This window comes from Pongo abelii, chromosome X (genome assembly GCF_028885655.2).
Source record: "Pongo abelii isolate AG06213 chromosome X, NHGRI_mPonAbe1-v2.0_pri, whole genome shotgun sequence".
Taxonomy (NCBI): Eukaryota; Metazoa; Chordata; class Mammalia; order Primates; family Hominidae; genus Pongo; species Pongo abelii.
In genome coordinates this window covers 17,086,613-17,112,940 of record NC_072008.2, presented here as the reverse complement: position 1 = coordinate 17,112,940, position 26,328 = coordinate 17,086,613, and the positions used below count along the sequence as shown (strand labels likewise).

Here is a 26,328-nt window from a genome sequence, read left to right as displayed (position 1 = left end):
TAGTGCATGCACACACATACACACACATATTAATATATATGAATACCTATATTTGCATGTACATGCATAAAATGTTCCTAGAATGATACAAAAGAAACAGGCAACCCTGGTTGCCTCTGAGATGGGAAACCAATAATGATCAGACGCCCATCCCTCTGGCTGAGTTGCACACATAAATGAGCTGACAAGCAATGGACCTTTTTCTTTTTAAGAATGAAAAAAAAAGGAAACATCGCATATACAAGAAAATATCAGAAAACACTTACGTTTCACGTTCTCAATAGGGAAAAAAGCATAGATGAATTGAGACAAAGGAGAAAACAAAGAAGGCAAAAGTGAGGGTGAAGAGTAAGGCTCCCACGAAGAGAACACTGACCATCCGGGAAATGGCCAGAGAGTGGAGGGAGAGTGGCAGTGAGCTGCTGTGGCCGAAGAGGTAGGCAAGGGCCAGACAGCAACATGGATGACATGTTAAGAGCCATGGGCAGAGAGGGACAGGCTTCAATCAAGTCAGCAGGATGATTAGATTTGTGTTTTTAAGACTGTTTTTGTGTGCAACGAGAATAATGAATTGGAAGAAGGCAAGGGTGGAAGCAAGAAGAAACAAGAGAGAGGCTGATACAATACAATCAGTGAAAAGGATAATGGCCTGAACGAAGAAGTACAGAGGGATGGACAGACACAAGCTATTTGAAAAGTGGTATGGTCAGGACTTGGGGACTGAACAGGCATAAGGAGAGAGAGAGAAGTCAAAGACAATGACCAGCATTCTGGTCTGTGCTGATGGGTGGGTGGAGCTAGGAGTGGAAGAGTGAAAGCTGATTTTATGAGAAAGACATGTCAGCTGAAAGTGACAGTGGAACATTAGAGTGAAGATGTCTGGCAGATGGTGCTATGTGGTCATTAGCATCCACATAGCTAAAGAGTAAGTGGAGTGAGAAGTAGGCCCAGCGGTCTCCAGCATAACAAGGGGAGGGCAGAGGAAGGAGGATTGAAAAAAATGAGGCAGGGGCAGCCATAGAAGCATGAGGAAAACCAGGAGAGCAGGCATAACGGACACCAAATGATGAGAGCAGTGTCCACAGCTGCCAAGGAGACAATAAAGACAAGGGCTTAACATAAAGTTTCTCATGACCCTGGCAAAAACAGAGGCAGCTAAGAACAGTAGGAATAAAGCGTGCAATTCTAAATCTTTTGCCAGCAAAATTACAAATGACTACACCATCTAGATGTTGAGGGTAATTTGTGAAAAACAAACCACAAAACAACCTCTAAACATGTGATAACAGATGAAGCAGAAAATAAGTCTTATAATTTATTTACAAAGTACTATCGATCATCCACCAATATAGGATATGCTTAGTGTCTGAAATTTCAAAGGGAAAAAAATCCAACACCCGAACAAAAGTGAAATTCCTAAAATAGTAAGCAAAAAGACAAATCATTTCAATGTTTAGGCACTGGATTGGCATAAGCACCTCTAAAATGCCAACACCATGGGTTGCAACAGCACTGGCTGGGAGTCCCTAAAGGCTTCCCCCAGGACCCAGAGGACATGCCCCCTTGTAATCAGGCAGGAAGAACTTGAATACAAGGCCAGAGAACTAGTTAGAAGAGAAAGAAGGTTGCCATCGGCACATCAACGTGACAACATGAGGGGGATTAGTCACCCCAGCCTAGGCCTAGCACCATGCCCAGTAAACATTAATCCCTTATCACCAAGAACCTTCACTTCAAATCCCCTCATCTACATGACTAATCCAGGTTGGCATTTTGCTTTCTGGAACATGGAGTCCAGCCAAACCAAGTTAACAGGCATAAGAAGGAAACCTAAGAACAGAGGAAAGAAAAACACACCAGCCATGAAAACCACAGACACATTAAGAGAATCGGACTGTTGCTGATTGTTACAATGAGCTGTTAAATCCATTCGAAGTCATTTGTATTACAGAAAAGAGAAGGAACTTGCCCAAGGTCACACAGAGTTTTGCTGGACTTGGGCGAGCACCTGTCTGGTTTTTTCTGCACTATACCATGAGACCTTCTGATAGCCAATTACTGCCAAATACCTATGTCCAGCCTAAGCTCTCTCCCAAGCTCCAGACCCATGTAATCTACCAGTTCTTCAACAGCTTCTCTGGACTATCTCAAAACCTCAGTTCCTGACATCAAACACTGAACTTGTGATCTTTCCCCAGTGCCAGTGTTTCATCTAGGGCGTCCTAGCTCAACAGGTGACACCACCATCTATCTGGTTCCTGAGCCAGAGACTGAGGAACCTTGACCAGTGTTTGAACTCCAGCCCTGCCACTTCCTAGCTGTGAACTTGGGCAAATTAAATAAGGTCTCTAAACCTCAGGTTTTGTCATCTGAAAATGGGATAACAACACTAATTATTTCATAAGATAGCTGTGGGCACTGAAAGAGATAATGTCCATAAAATGGCAAACCCATAGGAAATGTCTTTGTATATGCGGTTCCCTCCATCTTGTCACCTTGCTCCCGCACTCCCATCCTGTCACCTGGGTAACACCTATGTACCCTTATTCCAACTCGAATGTTGCTCCCCCACCAGAAGCCTTCTTTGATCAGCCCCTGCCCCTCAAGGCTAGGTCATACCCCATGCCCATTTTCATCCTCAAAGTACAGTGTAATTCCTACTGATATCCCATATCATAATTATATATTTACTTTGTGGTGGTTTGGTTAATGACCATCTCTCCAGTAGCTCCATGAGGGCAGAAACTGCTTGTGTTATACCTCATTTTTGTATTCTCAACACAGTGCCTGGCACTTAATAGGTGTTCACTAAATATTAGTTGAGTGAAGGGCTCATGAAGCATGTTTGTCAGCAGAAAAGGGAACGTGGAGATTAGAAGAGAAGCCACAGGGTGCCAATCCAAATGAGCATCCATGCCCACGCCATCCAGGAGCTAGGTAGAAAGGGTCTAGTGAGCCCAATCACACTGCTGTAAAGCTCAGTATGCACTGGTAGTTTGACTACCATCCTAACCATTCAGGATCTGGCCTCTGTATTCCCAGGACACACTCTGTAGGAACCTACACAGCCACATTTTGGAGAGCTTAGGGATAAATCCCAGTCCTATTGCTACCTTTTCTAATGTAAACCTCACTCCACAGTGGGTGTGATTCTCGTGTTTAAAGGCACATTTTTTTTTTTTTTTTTTTTTTTTTAGCAGTTTAATATGTTTATTTCTAGTAAGTCTTTTTCTTAACTTATTAGGCTAGACCGGGCCTCCAGTGAAATATTGAAAAGTGGTGAAAGCAGCATCCTTGTCTTGTTTTCCCGATCTCAGAGGATTCTTTTTTTTTTTATTTTTTTTTTTTTTTATTTTTTTTTTATTTATTTATTTATTTTTTTTTTTTACATTTTTTTTTCTTTTATTATTATTATTATTATTATTATACTTTAGGTTTTATGGTACATGTGCACAATGTGCAGGTAAGTTACATATGTATACATGTGCCATGCTGGTGCGCTGCACCCACCAACTCGTCATCTAGCATTAGGTATATCTCCCAATGCTATCCCTCCCCCCTCCCCCCACCCCACAACAGTCCCCAGAGTGTGATGTTCCCCTTCCTGTGTCCATGTGTTCTCATTGTTCAATTCCCACCTATGAGTGAGAATATGCGGTGTTTGGTTTTTTGTTCTTGCGATAGTTTACTGAGAATGATGATTTCCAATTTCATCCATGTCCCTACAAAGGACGTGAACTCATCATTTTTTATGGCTGCATAGTATTCCATGGTGTATATGTGCCACATTTTCTTAATCCAGTCTATCATTGTTGGACATTTGGGTTGGTTCCAAGTCTTTGCTATTGTGAATAATGCCGCAATAAACATATGTGTGCATGTGTCTTTATAGCAGCATGATTTATAGTCCTTTGGGTATACACCCAGTAATGGGATGGCTGGGTCGAATGGAATTTCTAGTTCTAGATCCCTGAGGAATCGCCACACTGACTTCCACAAGGGTTGAACTAGTTTACAGTCCCACCAACAGTGTAAAAGTGTTCCTATTTCTCCACATCCTCTCCAGCACCTGTTGTTTCCTGACTTTTTAATGATTGCCATTCTAACTGGTGTGAGATGGTATCTCATTGTGGTTTTGATTTGCATTTCTCTGATAGCCAGTGATGGTGAGCATTTTTTCATGTGTTTTTTGGCTGCATCAATGTCTTCTTTTGAGAAGTGTCTGTTCATGTCCTTTGCCCACTTTTTGATGGGGTTGTTTGTTTTTTTCTTGTAAATTTGTTGGAGTTCATTGTAGATTCTGGATATTAGCCCTTTGTCAGATGAGTAGGTTGCGAAAATGTTCTCCCATTTTGTAGGTTGCCTGTTCACTCTGATGGTAGTTTCTTTTGCTGTGCAGAAGCTCTTTAGTTTAATTAGATCCCATTTGTCAATTTTGGCTTTTGTTGCCATTGCTTTTGGTGTTTTAGACATGAAGTCCTTGCCCATGTAAAGGCACATATTTTTGTACCACAGGATCTCTAAACACAGCCAACTACTATATCTGGAGCTCAGCTGAAGAAACAAGTGTCTTTTCCAACTTGGGGATAAAACTGAGCTGTACTGGCCCTGGGAGCAAATGGCATATTGGTTCTCCAATGTGGTACCAATAAGGGATTTTTCAAGAGTATTTTTTACTACACCCAATGTTTCTTTATGTAGCAACTCTAGAACCTAGCCTTCTTGCAATATGGGACTCTAATGCAGGACAAAGTAATGAAAAGAGCAGGTTTTGACATTGGACAGGCCTGGATTCATATTCTGGCTCTGCCACTGACTAGTTATGAATGAAACCTTAGACCAGCTATTTGACCTCTCTCAACCACAGTCAACTCACTTATACTATTAGAAGCAGCAGTAACTAGATCTTATGGTTGTAGGAAGCATTAAATATAAAAAATAGCCTATGGCTAAATTATTATCTTTAAGAAATTATTTGTACACAGAGTCCCACCTCAGAAAATCAAGTTCTGCACCACATCTAACACAGTGCCCCATCCCCAGAAGGTATTCCATGAACCCCAAGATCTTCTTTAGACTTTGTTTATCCTATTCCAAACTAGCAGCCCACATCTTTATGGGAGTGTCTGACACCACCCTTCTATTCTGAGTAGAAGTGCCTGTGCAAAAATGTTCCTTATTCCCGAGTTAGATGACTGAAATGTTATACAAACCGCCCCACTTCCTCTTTAGTGTCAAATAGTAAACCTGCACACCCGCGCGTGCACACACACACACACCCTTCTTTGAGAATATAACTTCCCCAGCACAGGACCCAGAGACACTACACAAGGCAACAGCTGCAGACAGAGAACAAAATAAGAGCTCTTTATCCAAAGGAAAACACTGCAGAAAGGGAAGCTGAAATTGTCTAAGCTGTGGTACAGCCAGAAGCTTTTGCCATAATATTTCTTTTGTATTTATTACATAAGGAAACAGCAGCTGCTGCCATTATACAATAACTGTTCTCTTGGTTTAGGCACTGAGAGAGAATACAGAACTACCTCTGCCTTCCAAAAGTTTACCATGTAATTAGAGGCACAAAACAAATGGAAAACAGTTAACTATGCATTAAATGGGTAATAATAAAGAATAAGGCAGAGACAAGATGGGCTGCTTTAGAAAAAGTGACGCTCTCCTGAAAGTGGTGGCTAATGATTAGATAGGTAAAGGTAGAGGGACATTTTAGATATACTAAAGATCAAGAAGCAGCCTAGTTTATTCTAGAGACACTGAGAAGGCGTAGAAACATACACAGTAGAAAAGATTTAGGAATTTATACAAGCAACCAAACAAGACATGCAATATTCGCATGAAGGATCAGTTTTATATCTTCCTTGCAATGAAAAAGGGTCCATCAAAAAGCCATGTCCCCGAAGCCCAAAGCTTGACTCTACCGTCCCATTGGCATAACCCTGCATCATCACTTACCCGGATAAGGGAAGCCTGATGCCGAAGGGGCTTGGTTCCTGGGCCCCCTGATGAGGATCCCTCGGGCTGGACGAGGGGCTGCCTAGCTTCATAAGGTGCTGAAACAGCAGAAAGGAAAGTCAGTATGGTATGCAAAGATTCCATCCAAAAATTATGACTTCACATTCAAACTGATACAGCCTCTGCTTTTCAAGAAAGAACTGGCAACAGAATCATGAGTATATACTCATAGGGCCATCTAGGACTGACAACCCCTGATTCTCTTTGGCACAATTTCACTAAACAATCTAAAGACATTCAATCAATTCATGATAAGCAGAAAAATATTTACACTGGGTTATGATTAGGAATAAATTGTGAAGGTGGAACAGTGAGAACTTCAATTGGGATAGAAAGCAACAATAGCTAGAAAAGTGTCACAAGTGTTCAAATTCTAAATATGAGGTAAATTCTATATATCCCCCCAAGTAAATGTCTTCCATTGATCATCCACTTCCCCAAGAAGAAAACTAATGTGCATTTTGAACACTAAGAACCAACATTGTTTCTGAAAAATAAATCAAACAGAATGTAAAATCATGTAAAGACTACGAAAATGAATAAATATATTTTATATTTATTATTCTACTATTCAATAGCCAAACTTTTAAAAAACAATTTTGCTGCCTTTAAAATAACTTTTTAAGCCACAAAAATGAATGTATGTTTTCACTCCTTTTATTTCCGGAAGACTTAATAATGACCTTACCAATATGGCAGGGAGACAGTTAAACAACCAGGTAGTATGCAGCTCCAACAGAAAGCAGAAATTATCACCCAAGTTGAAATTCTTTCTCATCTCTATAGGTTAATAGTTCAAGTTTTTAAAAATATATAAATGAGTAAAATGTTTTATTTCTGTAGCTTACTTACAAATAAAATTAGGTAGAGAGCAGAGCAGCCTGTTATGACCTCATGTTTAACATAGTTTGCTCTTTTTAAAATAAAGAAGGTACAACAATAGCACATCAAGAATGATAAATCACTCTTGGGCTCACATCTGCTTTTTGTATTTCTTCCTAGTAACTGGAACACAATGTTACAATACATTAACACACATTAAAATAGCAAAACAATTGCCTGGCAACCCATCGAGTAGATTTTCAGAACCTGCTAAGAATGAATACAGATATAAAAACTACAAAACATACATACATAGAGAGCACATAATCCAAATTTTAAAAAGTAAGTCTCAGCTGGTAGGCCACCATTGTCTTCTGAGAAGTTGGATTTTTAAAATCATTCTGTGTTGATGGAGCACTGAATTAAATCACTAATACCAATTGCGCTCTGCCAAAAGGTTTGAAACACAGTGAACTGTGGCATGGTTGGGGTGCTAGCGGTCATGAGCTTTCCTTAGGAAGTGAATCCCACGTGCTTCTGCTTCCCATAAGAGCTTCTACTTCTACTTCCAGGGGAGACACATGGAGGAACAGGCCACCATCTGGCCCTTGGCTTCTATCCCTCACCTACAAGGGCCTTCCCTTGGAAGAGACAGACCTATCTCATCAGTGGGGCTTGGATGAAGACTCAGCTGCATGGGGGGCCATTTTTGGAGAGGCAGATTTTCTCTTCCTACTTGTGTGGGAAACCTGGGATGGCCAAGCCCGCCTGTGACTGGAAAGGTGAGTGTCTAAAGCCCATCTGGTCACAAATCTAAGACATGTGCTCTGATCAGCTATATCAGTAATAAAGCTGATATTCAGACCATCAATTGTCTGACTTCTGGCTCCTTCCTCAATTGGATCTGAATTCAGAAGGTTAAAAAGTAGCTATTACTCAACTCTCTTTCTTCCCAAATGAAACCCCAAACATGCAAAACAATGCAAAACAAATAATTCTTTGATCCCTTACAAGAGGTTTAATAAGAACTGGAAGTACCATCTTTCTCCAAGAGGAGGTGTACAAAAAAAAAAAACTAAAGATTTCATCACTCTGAAGTTCAGCGTCAAACCAGAACTCTTTGGCAGTTTCATACACAACTACCCTAAAACTGAGTGACTCTATTCCTAGGAGCCAGGGAAATGACAGCATATGTCACAGAAGGACTCATACATGAATGTTCATAGTATCCTTATTCATAATAGCCAAACACTGGAAAGAACTCAAATGTCCAGCACCAGGAGAATAGATCGTCGAACTGTGATGCATTCACACAATATATCCCACTACTAAATAATAAAAAGGAATGAACTACTGATACAACAATACAGATAAATTTCAACCATTATGCTGAAGGAAAGATAGCAAACACACATGAGTACAGTCAGTCATTCTGTGTGTTTTCATTCATATGAAGTTCTAGAAGAAGCAAAACTAACGACGGTGATGAAAATCAGAACAGTGATTGCATTAGGGGGCAGGGAGTGACTGGAGAGGGTCATCTCTGGCATAATGGATATGTTCAATTATTGATCAAAGTGGTAGCTACAAGGGCCTATCCATTTGCTAAAATGCAAATTGAAGATTTAAAACATGTGCATGGCCAGGCATTATGGCTCACACCTGTAATCTCAGTACTTTGGGAGGACAAGGAGAGCAGATCGCTTGAGTCCAGGGGTTCGAGACCAGCCTGGGCAACATGGTGAAATCCCATCTCTACAAAAAAATACAAAAAGAAAATTAGCCCGGTGTGGTGGCACATGTCTGTAATCCCACCAACTCAGGAGGCTGAGGTGGGAGGATCACCTAAACCTAGGAGATCAAGGCTACAGTGAGCCATGATCACGCCAGTGCACTCCAGCCTGAGTGACAAAGTGAGAACCTGTCTCAAAAATGAACAAATAAAACGTGTACATTTTATCATATGTATATTTTACCTCACTTTTTAAAAAGTATGAAAAGAAATGAAGGCATGGACAGCTTTGGCACAGGCTGCTGAGAGTCAAGAAAGATGGAGAGAAGCAAGCTGCTTCCTTACCACTGAGGGAATGGAAGCCCAATTTGTATGGAATGAGGAGGGAATGGGGCATTAAGGAGGAGGAACAGAAAAGTTTTCTAAGGAATACCAAAGGCAGAACTTGCTGACAGGCTGACTCAGTAGAACAAAAACAGTTTGACCTGTGAATTAAAAACCAACTTCCAAACCCAAGTAAGATTAGAAATAGAAAAAAAAAAAAAACACCCACTCCTGAAAATAGGGAAATCAGACCAGGGAAACTATAAGAGGAAAATGAAGAATTCTCAACTCCATTTAGTTTCTAACCCCACTGAGATATTCAAGTTACAGGACAGTGATTTTTTTGTTACTATCCATTAGCAACATCATCTTGCACGTGCATAGGACTTAATTTCCAAACAGATTTTATACTCACATTCTCACTTAATCCTCTAATACCCCTCTAGGATACTGTTACTCCATTTTAAGAGAGAAGAGGTAATCATGGTTCAGAGATGTTCAATGGCCTGCCCAAAGTCCTACAGCTAGTCACAGAAACCCACACACCTTCTACTTCCAATCAAAAGCTATTGCCATTATGCCACGCCTGCTTCTCTCTGCAAGATTACAGCCTCTCTTTATTCAGCCTAGCGCGCAGTTTTATTTCTGTGTCCCTCTAAAAGTCACCACTATTTTTAATGCAGTAAAAACCTGCAGAAACTGGGTCATTTGGGGCCACAGCCCACAAAACAAAACTGGGGGGGGGGAGGTTTACAGATATCCAGTTCTAGAATACCTTTAATTGGTCATATCTTAAACTAGGAGTCTGAACCCCAGGCGGCACAAGATGCTGCAGTGAATTTCCAGTGCTTTAGGCACTGCAGCCTAAGCAGCCAACTCTGCAAGTCATCCTCAGAACTAACGTACTGTACCACCTAACGAGGCCAGCAGAGCATAAATGTGAGCAAGAAGGCAACCCCACAACTGTGCATGCTACATACCCCTCAGCAAAATGCTACCCCTAGCATTTCCTTTATCCTTATTCCAAAGCACAGGACCTATATATTTTCATTTATGTGCTCAGTCTTCAAAGGCTGGATCAACTCTTTTGCTTTTGCAGTTATATTTCTTAAGAAATTTCATTAAAGCAGTTACTATATAAATATCTTTGGTGTGCTTACAGAAAGGAATAACAATTCCAAAAAAATACAAGCCCTTAACATGGTATGTTCTATTCAATAAAATCTGTATATGAAAGATTAAACCATCTAGCTGTTTAAAAGTCTAAAGACGAACTAGTTTCTAGGACAGGAGACGAAACATTACTCAAATATGTTTAAATCAATTTTTTAAAAAAACCTTGCTTGAGAATATAAAATTAAATTGAGCCATGTTTCCAAAGACAGGGGTAATTAAATCAGGAAATTAAGCAGCTTGAAGCATCACTGCCTGGTAAATTAAGGAGTCTCTAAGACACTGCCTGGGACAGCTGGCCCCCAGGTCGGCTCTTACCTGGATGCATCTGTTCTGCGCTGCTCCGCAGTTTGCTGTAGCCATGGTTCAAGGGCACCCTCTGGTAATGAGGCGGGGAAGAAGGAGGGGAGGCGAGGGGTGACATCGTGGGAGACTGTGTTTCCTGCTTCAAAGAACCAGATCAGAGTTCAGAGGCGATCACTCAAGCCTGGCATTCTGAGCTGCAGTCAGGAAGCATAACACAACTCTACTGCTGGTGACCCAGCTGGTTTAACAAATAGGGGGAAATGTTTTCTCAAAAATGCAGCATGGTTAAACAGCAGTGTCTGAGGATTCAAAAAGTCTCCCAGAGAATAAAATCTCATCAGTGCTGAGTTACCTAAATTACTAAAACCAGCCTGAAACACTTTTGGTTATTCCAATAATATTTTCCTTTGGAAAATGAAAGACACTGATCACATGAAATAACATTCATACCTGCTCCCAATTGTGATCTCTCTGTGGATAGATTTCATTTTCATTCATTAATAAATTTATTTCCTGGATTTATACTTATCAAGTCTTCCAGCAAATGTGAATATTAAAATATATATTTCTAAATGCTTAATACTTAATATTCTTGGAGCTTACTATGTCAAAGTAAAATGTTAGCTTTTTTTTTTTTTTTAACAATGAGAGACTGCAAAACAATTCATTATAGCTAAACCATTCCAACCAGCTTACTCCCAAACACTAAGATGAAATCTTAACAAGCTACAATTTGAATCTCAATTCAAATATGAACCTGATGTAGAACCCTAGGCAAAGTAAGCAACCTTATCTGCTGCTGAGTTTCCTCTTTTTTTAAAAAAAAAAAAAAAAAAAAAAAAAAAAAATTTACTAGTAGACTGGTAACTTTGGAGTATTCAAGTACCAAGAAAACAGTGCTTTTTTTTTTTTTTTTTTTTTTTGAGACAGGGTCTCACTCTGTCACCCAGGCTGGGGCACAGTGGTGTGATCATAGCTCACTGCAGCCTTGACTTCCTGGGCTCAAGCAATCCTCCCACCTCAGCACCCCCAGTAGCTACTACAGGCATGCGCCACCACATACAGCTAATTTTTTTTTTTTTTTGGAAATGAGGTCTTGCTATGTTGCCCAGGCTGGTCTTGAATTCTTGGGCTCAAGCAATCCTCCTGCTTCGGCCTCCCAAAGTGCTGGGATTACAGGCGTGAGCCACTACACCCAGCCAAAACAATGCTTTTTATCAACACACAGACTATATATATAGGCTCCCTTAGTCTAAAGAGAAACATGTAATCTGAAATACTGATCAAATACTCTTCTTCAAGAAAAAGCAAAATATGTTTGCTCTAAAGCATGAGCTCACACCCATAGATTGGGTGGGGCATGCATAAACTCAGCCTGAAGTGAAAGGATGTATTCTCATTCACACAATCAGGGACTGGGCCTGGAAATTTCCCAGGGCATCAACCACCATGGGACAGTGGACCCTCATTCCTCTCCAAATGCTGGTGGGAAAATATGCCAAAGAATATTGACTGAAAATTCCTATACCTCCTCCTTTTTAAATATATCCCTGAAGAACTGATTTAAAATGTGTCAGAATTATGAAAGTGACAGTACACGGAATTGTTTAACAGGATGTTCTACACCTCCCCTAACTATCCATATAAAACTTCTGTAGCAACACCTCATCTACACAACATCACAGGGTAAGTCACAGAAGTTAGTTTTCCAACATAATCATTTAATATTCATTGCATTTTAAAAACATTTTCATTCGAGTGTTCCTTTTTTTTTTTTTTTTTTTTTTTTGAGACACAGTCTTGCTCTGTGGCCCAGGCTGGAGTGCAGTGATGTGATCTCGGCTCACTGCAATCTCCGCCTCCCGGATTCAAGCCATTCTCCTGCCTCAGCCTTCCAAGTAGCTGGGACTACAGGCACATGCCACCACGCCCGGCTAATTTTTGTATTTTTAGTAGAGACAGGGTTTCGCCATGTTGGCCAGGCTGCTCTTGAACTCCTGACCTCTTGTGATCCACCCGCCTTGGCCTCCCAAAGTGCTGGGATTACAGGCGTGAGCCATCGTGCCCAGCCTCAAGTGTTCCTACAATAAATTTCTTTACCTTATAGAAGACACTATGTTGAACATAATTTGACTTCTCTGCATGATTCAGTATCTTTGCTGGAAGTATGAGCTATACCTTGATGCCTGCAGGGTACACTAATGTGTAGACTATTTACTTCTTCTGGATAGGCCCACTCTTCTGAGATTTTATACTGTTGTCTCCACCAATCATCATCTGACCATTGCAATTAGTGGTCTAATTTTAAAAGCCTATCCTCCCTATTCTGGTTCCAAACCTGCTAAATAGGTAATGGCAGCATTTCCCAAGATAGTATTCCAAATATGTTCCCCAAGAAAGAATTTCCTGGTGAAACAAGTTTAGTAAACACAGATTTCCAGGTCTCTTCACTGCAGAACTTCTCAGGGCTTTTACCGTGCTAATGTGCACTACGAATTTCCAAGACTGAGGATTTAGTCCTTCCCTCAACAAAGGAATATGAAGCAGCATTCTCCAAACACATTTATTATAATAGGAGAAACCTTTTCTACAGACTTCTTTTTGGAGAAGAGAACCTATTAAAAACTCCTGGAAGTTACATTTCCAAGAATCCATTTAGAAAACCACTGACCTAGTGAAATCAATAAATGTATTAAATCGTTAGCCTTATTTTAGACACAATTCTACTTTAAAGTAGGCTCTAAAGGGCCCTTAAGTGGTTGGTGGTGATTCATATGTGTCAGTCTCTCTTTCTTGCTAAGAGAAAACTTTACTGGCTCACTTCCAAGTCTGTAATTGGGTTCCAGATGGTGAGATTTGCTGGAAGCTGAACAGTAGATACGAGGCCCTGCTACATGCGGTTTCATGGTCAGAATCAAATGAACACGTCTGATCAAACTGTTTACCTGTTTATCCTCATCGTCCATTCTTTTGAAGGAATTTTTTTCTGTAGTTAAATATGGAATCTGAACCTTAGTTCCATGCAGCTCAGCTGGGTTCCCAAATCGTATCTCACCATCATTCTTTGACATCATAAAGCGAGGCAGAGGCAATTCTTCAGGACCAGAAATCAGAGAAGCTCTAGTCAGACTTTATTTAAAAACTGCAAAAAAGGCGAACTCGATGGCCAAAAGATGAATCATTTTTGAGGAAAAATTCCAGAGCACTAAATATAAATTTAGATTTAGATACAATGAGTACTCCTATAATAACGTCCTGATTTTTAAAATGCTATGGTTTAACCAAAGTATTCTGGCTTAACATTTTTCAATGTTGCCAAATCGCAGAATAAATTCAGATTTGGGACTGATCTCCCATTTCATCCTTCAACAACCAAGAACAAGGATATGACATTGTATAATACAATAATAAGTGACAAATGGTGGCAGGTAAAATTCATATAATGCTTAAATATGCCAGGCACAGTATTAAAGATTTGCAAATTTTAACTCATTTAATCCTCACAATAACCCTGTATGATAAAACTATCATTACCACCTCCTCATTGCAAAAGTAGAAACAGTCATAAAGGAGCTAAGTAATGTCCCCAAGATCACACAACTCATCTGTGGCAGAGCCACAGTTTGAATGCAGGCAAGCTGGTACTTTACCAGTGCTCTACAGAAAGGTCCCTTGTTCCTATGGCAAACTTAGTGGGTAGAACAGTTTCTCACCCTATGTAATTCTTTAAGGAATTTTCACATCCAATCTCTGGTTGTCTTTTCATAATGGAATAAGGAAAACAATATCAAGTCAGAGCAATCAATCTATCATTCAGTCACATTCTTCTGTCAAAACCATTAGCCACTCAAAATGCTACAAAGAGTTGAAAAGCAATGGTCTGGTATATTTACTTATCTTTCAAAATTCTAACAAAACTATTCTGAAAGCGGAAATGATACTTTGGCACACTTCTAGTTCCTCAGCACATCAAATCACACACAATCACATAGCACAAAACCCTACAAAAATGGGGACATTATGGATTATGCATAATGATTTGCATCTGTATCCATTGTTCAGGATAATACTCATCAGTGTGCCTTTGCACTTCCATCAGCTCTCTATTCCAAAAACACAGCTGCACTTTCAATGACTGATGCTGTGCTAAGGCCAGAAAACATCTTAGCAACAGCAAGCAAGTATCCTAGAGCTCCCCAGGCAAAGAAGGCCCCTGGTTTTCTAACATCCACATGATGTTTACTTTCAGTTGCTATGTTCACATTTGATTCAAAGAAGCAGGCGGCCGGGTGCAGTGGCTCACTTACGCCTATAATTCCAGCACTTTGGGAGGTGGAGGCGGGTGGATCTCCTGAGGTCAGTGGCTCACTTACGCCTATAATTCCAGCACTTTGGGAGGCGGAGGCGGGTGGATCTCCTGAGGTCAGGAGTTCGAAACTAACCTGGCCAACATGGTAAAACCCCGTCTCTACTAAAAATACTAAAAATTAGCCAGGCGTGGTGGCAGGCGCCTGTAATCCCAGCTACTCAGGAGGCTGAGGCAGGAGAATTGCTTAAACCCAGGAGGCAGAGGTTGCAGTGAGCCAAGATCATGCCATTGCACTCCAGCCTGGGCAACAAGAGCAAAATTCTGTACCAGAAAAAAAAAAAAAAAAAAAAGAAGCAGGCAATATGACAAAATCCCTGTGTGATCAATCAGCCAAGGGCCCAAGAGACATAAATAGAGTAACCAATCTTAATGTTTCCCAATCTCGGGCAGCTCTCCAGCACTCAAAGCAGGAATGGGCTTCAAAAGCAAAAAAGCAAGAGAAAAGAAACTCTAGATTCTTAGTAAATCAAATATAAGCTAATCCTATGGTTTTGGTCTCAGGTATGTGCTCCAGCTCAGTCAGGAAAAAGGATCTAAAAAGATGAAACAAGATCACATAAAATAATTTGCACCCTGATCTACCCATAAGAGGATGGACTCTACTTCCAAGTACTTCTTGAGGGAGAAAAGAAATAAATGCTCAGTATTTATAAGCTCCCTGACCAGTCTCTTACTGGCATTCAACAGACACCTCCAAGGAACAATGGAATATACTAACTGAATTATGAATATCAATTATTATATTAGGACTTATGTAGGGCTCCCAGATATTGTCTAGGACATTGTCACTTCACACATTCTTCCACCCTGTCTATGGCATTTCTTTAGAACCATGTGCGCCTAGAAAACCACCTCTCTCCCCCAGACAGCCACCAAACAGCAAAAGACAAAATACAGCTGAAGTTCTCTCACACTTTCTTTGGTCAGATGGTTCCAAGCAACTCTCACTTAACAGAATTATAACCATACACAATAATATTCTTATCATGGAAAACTTTCATGAAGGTGCCATTTCCCTTAAACTGATGCAAGCTTTTAAAAAGTGAAAGGTAAAAGTAGTTTGTAAATTTTCAGTCTGAATGTTTTTTTTTGGTTTTTGGTTTTTTGAGACAAGGTCTGTCTCTCAGACTGAAGTGCAGTGGCACTAACATAGCTCATTGCAGCCTGGAACTCCCAGACTCAACTGATCTTCCTGCCTCAGCCTCCCAAGTAGCTGGGACTACAGGTGCTTGCCACCATGCCGGCTAATTTCTTTTTTTATTTTTCATAGAGATGGGGTCTTGCTATATTGCCCAGACAGGTCTCAAATTCCTGAGCTCAAGCGATCCTCCCGTCTTGGCCTCCTAAAGTGCTGGGATTACAGGCATGAGTCACCATACTCAGCTGAATGTTTTTCCTAGTCACACATACACAAAATTTGATAGTGAAACTTTGAAAAAATTAATCAATAAAGTATCTGCTATACAATGAAGTCTGTCAAGAAGAAGGTCTATTTGTAGTCATTGGTTAGAATCTTGTCTCCCAAACTGAAATGAATTACACACAGCAAACTAAGAGTTCAAACTAAATGTTTAGAGGGGCTGAAGAGACAATGAGAGTGGCCATCCAAGATGACAATTTGTTTCATTGTTGTTTCATCTTAGGTTACATTCTTTGAACATAGAAATGCTTTGTATATTAAACATAAATGACTATTTTTCCCTTCCACAAAGAAAATTATGCCTGCTCCTTTCTAAACACTTGACTCTCTACAAAAGAGAAAAATCCTTTGTTTTTCCATATTTGATAGAGATACAGATATATTAGGAATACTTTAGGCTGGGAGTGGTGGCTCATGCCTGTAATCCCAGCACTCTGGGAGGCCGAGGTGGGAGGATCGCTTGAGCCCAGCAGTTTGAGACCAGCCTGGACAACACAGTAAGACCCCTTCTGTTAAAAAATAAAAATTAAAAAATCAGCTGGGCATGGTGGCATATGCCTGTAGTCCCAGCTACTCAGAAGGCTGAGGCAGGAAGATTGCTTGAGTCTGAGAGTTCAAGGCTGCATCATGCCACTGCACTCCAGCCTGGGTGACAGAGTGAAACCCTGTCACTCAAAAAAGAAAAAAAAATACCTCAATTTCCTCAATCCATTAGAAAAAATGTAAACAGCATAAATGCAATAATAAATGGCAAGTGACATTGAGCCTCATTAGCTAGACAATATGGAGTGGAGGGTGCTGGGCAGAGAACCTGTGTTCCATCAAAATGGCAGCAGCTGTTCACAGTCTTTCAATGTTATCTGCCAAAAAAGAATGTGAGCCACATTAAAAAAAAAAAAAAAAAAAAAAAAAAAGAAGTGAAACAAGCTGGTCACGAAAAGACAGGTACTGTGTGGTTTCACTTATATGAGGCATCAAGAGTAGCCAAACTCATAGAAACAGAAAGTAGATGGGCAGGCCAGGTGCAGTGGCTCACACTTGTAATCCCAGCAGTTTAGGAGGCTGAGGTGGGCAGATCACTTGAGGTCAGGAGTTCAAGACCAGCCTGGCCAACATGACAAAACCCCATCTCTACTAAAAATACAAAAATTAGCTGGGTGTAGTGGTGCATGCGCCTGTAATCCCAGCTACTCAGGAGGCTGAGGCACAAGAATCTCTTGAGCCTGGGAGGCAGAGGTAGCAGTAAGCCATGATCACATCACTGCACTCAAAAAAAAAAAAAAAAAAAAAAAAAAAAAAAAAAAGGCAGTTGCCAGGAGCTGGGTAGGTAAAAGAAAATGGGAAGGTGTTTAATGAATACAGAGTTTCCATTTTGTAAGGTGAGGTGAAAAGGTTCTAGAAACTAGTTATCCAACAATGTGACTATATTTACACATTACTGCATTATACATTTAAAATGGTTAAGATGGGAAATGTTATTTGTATTTTATCACAATTAAAAATTTTCAATTTCAAAACATTTTTAATGGCAAAATTTTAATAATCTATTTTAACCCAACATTATCATTTCAATATGTAATCAACATTAAAAACTATTAATGAAATATTTTACATTTTTTTCATATTAAGCCTTCAAACTCCCATGTATATTTTACCCTCCTTGCATACCTCAATTTGTGCTTGTCACATTTTATGTGCTCAACAGCCACATGCAGCTACTGGCTACCATACTGAAACAGCACAGCTCTAGTTGATAGTTGCTACACGGGAATGTGAGCCATTGTGGCCAGAAATCTGTATTTTACTATATTTTATTATTATTACAATGTTAAATGTAAGCAACTAATTGATTTCTTTTTAAATTATGTAAAGAGTATTCTGTATGGTGGGATGATTTATAGGGAACTGTAAGTGTTCCACTTGAAGAATTTTGACAAATACATATATATATATATATATATATATATATATATATATATATATATATATCCCTGTAACCAACACCCAAATTCCCAAATTAAGATACAGAATTTTCCTTCATGTTCCTTTCCAGTAATCCCCTCCCTTTGTTCCACCCAGAAACCTCTGTACTAATTTCTATACTTGCAGATTATCTTTGCCATTATGGAACTTCATAAATTGAATCATACAGTATTTGTTCTTGTGACAAGCTTCTTTTACGATCTTTTTGTCTATGATAATCACCCAATGTATTGTACACATAGTTCATTCTTTTTCATTGCTATGGAGCAATCCACTTTTAAGAATATATTGAGCCAGGAGCAGTAGCTCACACCTGTAATCCCAGCACTTTGGGAGGCCGAGGTAGGTAGATTTCTTGAGCCCAGAAGTTCGAGACCAGTGTGGGCAACATGGCAAAACCCCATCTCTACAAAAAATACAAAAATTAGCCAGGCGTGGTGGTGCACACCTATAGTCCCAGCTACTCAGGAGGCTGAGGTGGGAGGATGGCTTGAGCTTGGAAGGTGGAGGTTACAGTGAACCGAAACGGCACCATTACACTCCAGTCTAGGCGACAGAGCAAGACCCTAAAAGAATATATTGAAAATTTTAATCCATTATCCTGTGATAAACATTTGGGTTGTTTCCAGTGTGGGCCCATTGTAAATAAAGCTGCTGTGAAATTCTTATAAATGTTTTTTGATGGACATGAATTTATTTATCTTGGGTGTATACCTAAGAACCAAATCCAGTCTGCTGCCTATTTCTATACATCCCGCAAGTACAATGTTTGAATATTTGCAAAAAAAAAAAAAAGAAAGAAAAGAAAAATATTTCATGATGTGAAAATTATATGAAATTCAAATGTCAGGCCAGGCACAGTAGCTCACACCTGTAATCCCAGCACTTTGGGAGACCAAGACGGGTGGATCATTTGAGGTCAGGAGTTTGAGACTAGCCTGACCAACATGGTGAAACCCCATCTCTACTAAAATACAAAAATTAGCCAGGCGTGGTGGCACAGGCCTGTAGTCCCAGCTACTCAGGAGGCTGAAGCAGGAGAATAGCTTGAACACAGAAGGCGGAGGTGGCAGGGAGCTGAGATCGTGCTCTGCAGCACTCCAGCCTGGGTGACAAGAGTGAGACTCTGTCTCAAAAATAAAAAATAAAAAAAATTAAAAATTCAAATTTCAGTGTTCATAAATAAAATTTTATTAGCACACAGCCATGATCCTCTGTTTACATGTTGTCCATGGCTACTTTCATACAACAACAGAGTTGAGTAGTTGTGACCAAAATCATACTGCCCACAAAGTCTATCTGACCCTTTAAAGTGGGCGAAGGATATGAACAGACACTTCTCAAAAGAAGACATTTACGCAGTCAAAAAACACATGAAAAAATGCTCATCATCACTGGCCATCAGAGAAATGCAAATCAAAACCACAATGAGATACCATCTCACACCAGTTAGAATGGCAATCATTAAAAAGTCAGGAAACAACAGGTGCTGGAGAGGATGTAGAGAAACAGGAACACTTTTACACTGTTGGTGGGACTGTAAACTAGTTCAACCATTGTGGAAGCTGGTGTGGCGATTCCTCAGGGATCTAGAACTAGAAACACCATTTGACCCAGCCATCCCATTACTGGGTATATACCCAAATGATTGTAAATCATGCTGCTATAAAGACACATGCACACGTATGTTTCTTGCGGTACTATTCACAATAGCAAAGACTTGGAACCAACCCAAATGTCCAACAATGATAGTCTGGATTAAGAAAATGTGGCACATATATACCATAGAATACTATGCAGCCATAAAAAATGATGAGTTCATGTCCTTTGTAGGGACATGGATGAAACTGGAAACCATCATTCTCAGCAAACTATCGCAAGGACAAAAAACCAAACACCACATGTTCTCACTCATAGGTGGGAATTGAACAATGAGAACACATAGACACAGGAAGGGGAACATCCCACACCGGGGACTGTTGTGGGGTGGGGGGAGGGGGGAGGGATAGCATTAGGAGATATACCTAATGTTAAATGACGAGTTAATGGGTGCAGCACACCACATGGCACATGTATACATATGTAACAAACCTGCACGTTGTGCACATGTACCCTAAAACTTAAAGTAAAATAATAATAAAATAAAATAAAAAAAGAAAAAAAAAAGAAAAAGGTTGTTGACCCTCGTCTTACAGAATTCAATGGTTGAAGTGAAAAGTGGTCCTACTAAATCAATAAGGTTGCATTTAACAGAAAATATTTTACAGTGTTTGAAGACTTTTATTTAAATCATTTAATTAAAAATTCAGTTTCTCAGTCACACTAGCCACACTGCCACACTTCGAGTGCTCAATAGCCACACATGGCAAGTGGCTACCATATTAAATAACATAGTTGTAGATGCTTTTCTACAATGTTTGATAAGGGATTCCCTGATTTTGTGCTTACAACAAGTCTATAAGGCAGGTGTTATTGGTATATCTTTTCCTCCAGTGAGTCATTTGAAATAGAGAAATTAAGAAACTTGCCGGAGGCCACACAAATAAAAGGTAATGAAGGAAAGATTCATAATGAGGTAGCCTATTGCTAGGACCTACATTTCCAGCCACAAGGCTATACTGCCATCCTGAACATTAAAATTCTTTCTAGTACAGATTTGAACATTTAGCATGAAACTGTGGCATTTCAGAAAATAATCTAGAGAAAACCTGCTCAAATGTCTGCATTTTGCAGGTGAAGAAATAAGCCCAGGAAAGAGAGAGCAAGACTTGCCTTAGTCATGCAGCAATACAGTGGCAGAGCTATGACCGTAACAAAAATTCTTGACTCCTGACTCCTGGCTCCCTTCTCTCCCACTACTTTTTGTTACCTATTCACTTATACCAGCTACTTATACGTTAACAAAGAATTATGACAATAATGTTCTATAATTCCAAAGTGAAACCATCCCTACACATTTTCCTGAAGTTACTTTGGGGGAAAACAAAAAACAAAACAAAAAAAAAAATCAGGCCAGTCTTATCAACCCAGGCCTGAGTAATCAAAGCCATCTAGTCTCCTATTATCCTCCTATCTGCCCATTGATCTGAAATACCTCTTGTCAATTAGGAAATGGGTAGGTAATAGCTAGATGGCAGGGTGGAGGTTACAATGGGAAGGGTGATCCTGTAAATGTTTGGCAGAGGAGGACGGTGGATAAGTTAAATTTCCTGGCCATACCATGGGTAGAACCCCAGGAGTGAGTTAGGAGGTCCACAATCCACTGGGCTCTGCTGCTAGCAAGCAGCACCCCCTTTATTTTACCTCTTTGGGCTTCAATTTCCCCACTATGCCTCTTCCAATTAAATCCTCTATATCCATCCCATACACTGCATTTCTCTGGAAGAAGGGCTCTTCACTGGGCTCCATGAACCAGCTCTAGGGGTCCAGAAACCCCTGACATTGAAGGCAACATTTTTTACATAATGTCAATGTGTATTTTCCTGCTAAGATCCAGAGCTTTTACTAGATTGTCAAAGAATCCCACAACAAAGATTTTTACAAATAAGGTGAAAATCCACAGCTCAGAAGGTTGGGGAGAACCTTTGGGGAGGAGCAACAATAGAGCTAATGACAGGGGTATGGGGTAGAGGGACAGACCCCTAGAAAACACAAATGTCCAGCCGTACAGTCAGTGAACCTGCATAGGCGAACTTTGTCCAAAGCAGCTCTGTGTCCCTGTAGCAGGGCTGGGAGGGGGGGGTAAAGGAAATTGACAAAGGAACACTGAGGAAAAAAAAGAAAGGGGGATTGGGTTGGACGTCAGTCAGAAAGGATGAGTTGACCTTAGCTTAATAAACATCCCAACATAGTATTTAGTGTTCAAAATACAGAGACACTGTGTGGACACCCCCCCCACACACACACACACACACACACCACACACACATCACACACACACACACATCACACACACACACACACACACCCAGCTACAACCTTACCTCCTACCTCCTGGGCTTCTTTCTTTACCCTTGGGCTTCCTATCCTGTCTTTTCTATGAATTACCAAACTGGTTGTCTCACTCAAAAGACTTGTCTCCTAGCCCTAAGAGATAGGGAGGGTTTGTCAAATAGGCAAAGCACAGGGAACCTCACCCTCAATTCAACCAGAGAATAACTGCTTTTATTTTTCCTTGAATAAAATAATTCTTCTTTGAAAACAAAAGCCACAGAAATAGGACTCAATGCTGCAAAATCCTTCTACCTTTCTTGTATGATAAAAAAAAATAATAATAAAATAACTACAGCACAGGAAGCAAGGCAGCAGGATTAGAGTTCCTAAGTCTTGATCCCTATTTTACAGAAGGCTTTCTCAGTCTCAACATTACTGGCATTTTAGACTAGATAAGTTTGTTGTTGTTGGAAGAGGGGGTCCTGTCCTCTGCAGTGTAGGGTGTTGAGCAGCATCCCTGGCCTCTACCGGCTAGATGCCAGGCAGTCCCCTTCCGCAGCTGGGACAACCAAAGATGTCTCCTCACCTTGCCAAATGTCCCTAAAGGGATGAAATCACCTAGGTGGAGAACAACTGTTTTGCAGATAAGGGAGGAGTCAAAGGGAATTCAATGATTTGCCTCAGTATCTTCTTGGCAGTAGAATCGTGACCACAACAGTGGCTCACAAATTTGGGGATTTCACAAAATAGGAAAAATCTCTCCCCCAACAACAACAAAAAAAGAAATAAGAAAGCCAACATAAAGTTGCCAACATTTTATCTCGTCAAGAATTTTACCCCAAACTATTACTCATTATCAATTTCACAAAGGACACTTAACAAGAGGAACCAAAAAAAACCCAATCTTAGATTTGAATACATTTAGTTTTATAAATAACTCATTCTTTTGTCCTAATTCTAAACTGTGCCAGACTGCAACCAGACCATAAACCAGTTTAGGGAACACAGCCCCAAAGACTACATGAATCGTGTCATTGCACCATCAGAGTTCACAGGCTCCCAAAGGGACTAGTGAAAAGAAATCACGGGGTCTGTCACCTTGACTAGGAAAAAAAAAAATTACAACTTCATTTTCCCTACTATAACTGAAATTTAGCATTTCTTTCCATTATGAATGTAGGCAACAAGCCACTATATTATCACTAGCAATACCGGTAACTTTGTCACCTATCAGATTAGGGTTTTGTTTGTTGTTGTTGCTGTTGTTGTTGTTGTTGTTGTTGTTGTTGTTGTTGTTTTGAGACGGCATCTCGCTCTGTCGCCCAGGCTGGAGTGCAATGGCGTGATCTTGGCTCACTGCAACCTCCGTCTCCCGGGTTCAAGTGATTCTCCTGCCTCAGCCTCCTGAGTAGCTGGGACTACAGGTGTATGTCACCACACCCGGCTTATTTTTTTCTATTTTAGTAGAGACGGGGTTTCACCATGTTGGCCAGGATGGTCTCAATCTCTTGACCTCATGATCTGCCCTCCTTGGCCTCCCAAAGTGCTGGGATTACAGGCATGAGCCACCATGCCAGGCCGACATCTTGAAGTACTGTTTATGCATATTACTAATTTGAAAAAGTAGTGGTTATTTCAAACACTGTTAGATGTTTTATTTAATGCATTAATAAAGAAGCATATATGTTTTGGGGGTTGGTTTTTTTTTTTTGTTTTTTTTTTTTTTTTTTTTTTTTTTTGAGATATAGTCTCACTCTGTTGCCCAGGCTGGAGTGCAGTGGCACAATCTTGACTCACTGCAACATCCACCTCCTGGGTTTAAGCTAGTCTCCTGCCTCAGCCTCCTGAGTAGCAGGGATTACAGGCGTGTGCCACTACGCCCGGCTAATTTTTGTATTTTTAGTAGAGACAAGGTTTCACCACGCTGGCCAGGCTGGTCTCGAACTTAGTAGAGACAAGGTTTCACCACGTTTGCCGGGCTGGTCTCGAACTCCTGGCCTCAAGTGATCCGCCCACCTCAGCCTCCCAAAGTGCTGGGATTACAGGCATGAGAAACTGTGCCAGGCCTAGAAGCATGTATGTTGTTATATAACAATTTAACTGTTTTAGTGATTATTTCAGTATAATTGGTTTCCATTATAATCTTATGTCTTTGTTGCATTTAAAACATAATTCTGAGAAAGGGCCCACAGGCTTCAGACTGCCAAAGGGGCTCCTGGCACAAAAATGATGAGAAACCCTACTCTAGGTTCTGCCTAACCTTCCCTCAGTCCTCACACGTGCTCAACTTCAGACCCTGGAAAGAAAGGTAACAGCAGGTCCCAGGGCAAATGTTCACCACATGATTTCCTCATCAGAAATTCTCTACCAGTCCTTAATTTTCACCTTCTTTCCTTCTGCCCTAGCTGTTTTGCCATCTGTTTAACCCCAACTCAGACTAGGGTGGGGCTAGAGAGATACCTAGTGCCAACATTTAAGGAGGCACACACTCTCAGGGTGGTGTAAATGTAGAGTCGGCACTTGCCCTGAGAGTAAGTGCCCCCTTAAATCATGTGCCCTGTGTCGTGCAGCACCCTAGTTCAGATGCAGCTACTGTAACTACACACACACACACACACACACACACACACACACACAGTTTAAGCAAAGCTCTTGAAAATGCTTGATGCAGCTTTTATTCTTAAACATGTCTCCATACAAGAATCACCTGGAGAGCTGTTAAAAATTCTGATGCTCAGACTGGACTGCAGATATATGAAATCAGAATTTCTGGAGATGGACCCAGGCATCTGTATTTTTTTATTTTATATTTAAAGCTCTCCAGGTTTAAATGGTTCTCAAGTGCAGACAAGGTTGAGAATCAGTACCTAAGAAAGATGATATGCAGACTGAGATGACTTCTGTAAAAACTCCTCTGGAGTTCCAGGAGAATCTGAATTCCAATTGTTTTAGATTAAAGAGTGGCAGATGATTAAGACACCCTCCTCATGCGTAGACATGCATCTCTTCATTCATTCAACCAATACACACTGAGTGCCTATAATGCCCCACAACGCAGGGGGTGTCAGATCCTCTTCCCTCCCCCTTACACAAGCTGGACAAGTGAGGAAGACAGACAAAAAAAATAGTGAAACCTGTAAGGAAGATTTGCAAACTCTGCTAAGTGCTATCAGGAAACAGATGCTGGGAAAGAACAAAGTGGGGAGGAGATTGCCCTGCAGAAGCATTACCCAGCAGGCCCACCCAAGGATCACCTCACTTCCTAGGGATATGGACTTCTGCTCTGAGTTACTGTTTACTCTTGGTTGGGCATTTGATAATCCTGAAAGGGTAGATATTAACTTGGAAAAAACTGTTAGCTAACAAGTAATTCTTGTCTGACGGCAATGCAAATACCTTCATCTTAGAAAAAAGTACAATAGCCAGGTTGCACTTGTATTACCCCGTAGGGCATTAATTAGCTTTATACCTAATTTAGCAATTCTATTCTAGCATCCTTTCTTTCTATGACTATAAATAAATCTGACCCTCTATACTTTCTTGAGCCAGTTTTACCATATGCTGGTTCCTTCATGAATTAATGAATCTGACAGAACTACTTTAGGTAGGATAGTAGGGACAGACTTTGAATCCTGAAGGTTGGGAAGGAGCCAGCCAGGGGAAGCAGAAAGGAAAAACAGATCCCTAGGAACCCAAGACTGCAAGATAAAATGGACATATGGCCTGCAGTAGGAAAGAAGTCACCCAGAAATGGCCAGAAGGCCACTGAGACTGGAGAACAGGTAGTGAGCAAGGGTTTAAGATTTGAGATGAGGATGGAAAAGTAGGCAAGAACTAGATTGTGTAGGGTGTTACAGATCAGTGTAGGGACTTTGAATGTTTTACAAAGTACAACAAGCAAACTACTGGAGGGTTTAAAGGATGAGGATGGAATAATCTGCTGTGTGTATTTTGAAAAGATCACACTTTCAAAAGTATGAAAAGAGGCTGGGTATGGTGGCTCATTCCTATAATCCCAGCACTTTGGGAGGCTGACACAGGAGAGTCACTTGAGCTCAGCAGTTTGAGACCAGCCTGGGAAACATAACAAGACCCCCATCTCCACAAAAAGACATATATACTAGCCAGGCATGGTGATGTACGCCTGTAGTCTCAGCTACACAGGAGGACCATTTGAGCCTGGGAAGCAGAGGCTGTAATAAGCCATGATCACACCACTGCACTCCAGCCTGGGTG

General features: G+C 40.6%; 1 protein-coding gene across 6 annotated transcripts in view; it reads right to left on the bottom strand.

The window, feature by feature from the left end:
* REPS2 (RALBP1 associated Eps domain containing 2) overlaps positions 1-26,328 on the bottom strand; it is a 206,379-nt gene that overhangs the window by 112,144 nt on the left and 67,907 nt on the right. For 3 of the 6 annotated variants that reach the window (XM_002831425.3, XM_063721067.1, XM_063721066.1), the window contains exons 3-5: positions 13,333-13,481; positions 10,400-10,526; positions 5,971-6,068 (exon numbers count right to left, since the gene is read on the bottom strand). In XM_002831425.3, coding sequence (XP_002831471.2) covers positions 5,971-6,068; positions 10,400-10,526; positions 13,333-13,481 — 374 coding nt within the window. The remainder of the gene's footprint in view (positions 1-5,970; positions 6,069-10,399; positions 10,527-13,332; positions 13,482-26,328) is intronic. The other 3 variants (XM_009234619.3, XM_063721068.1, XM_063721069.1) reach the window with 1 other exon arrangement.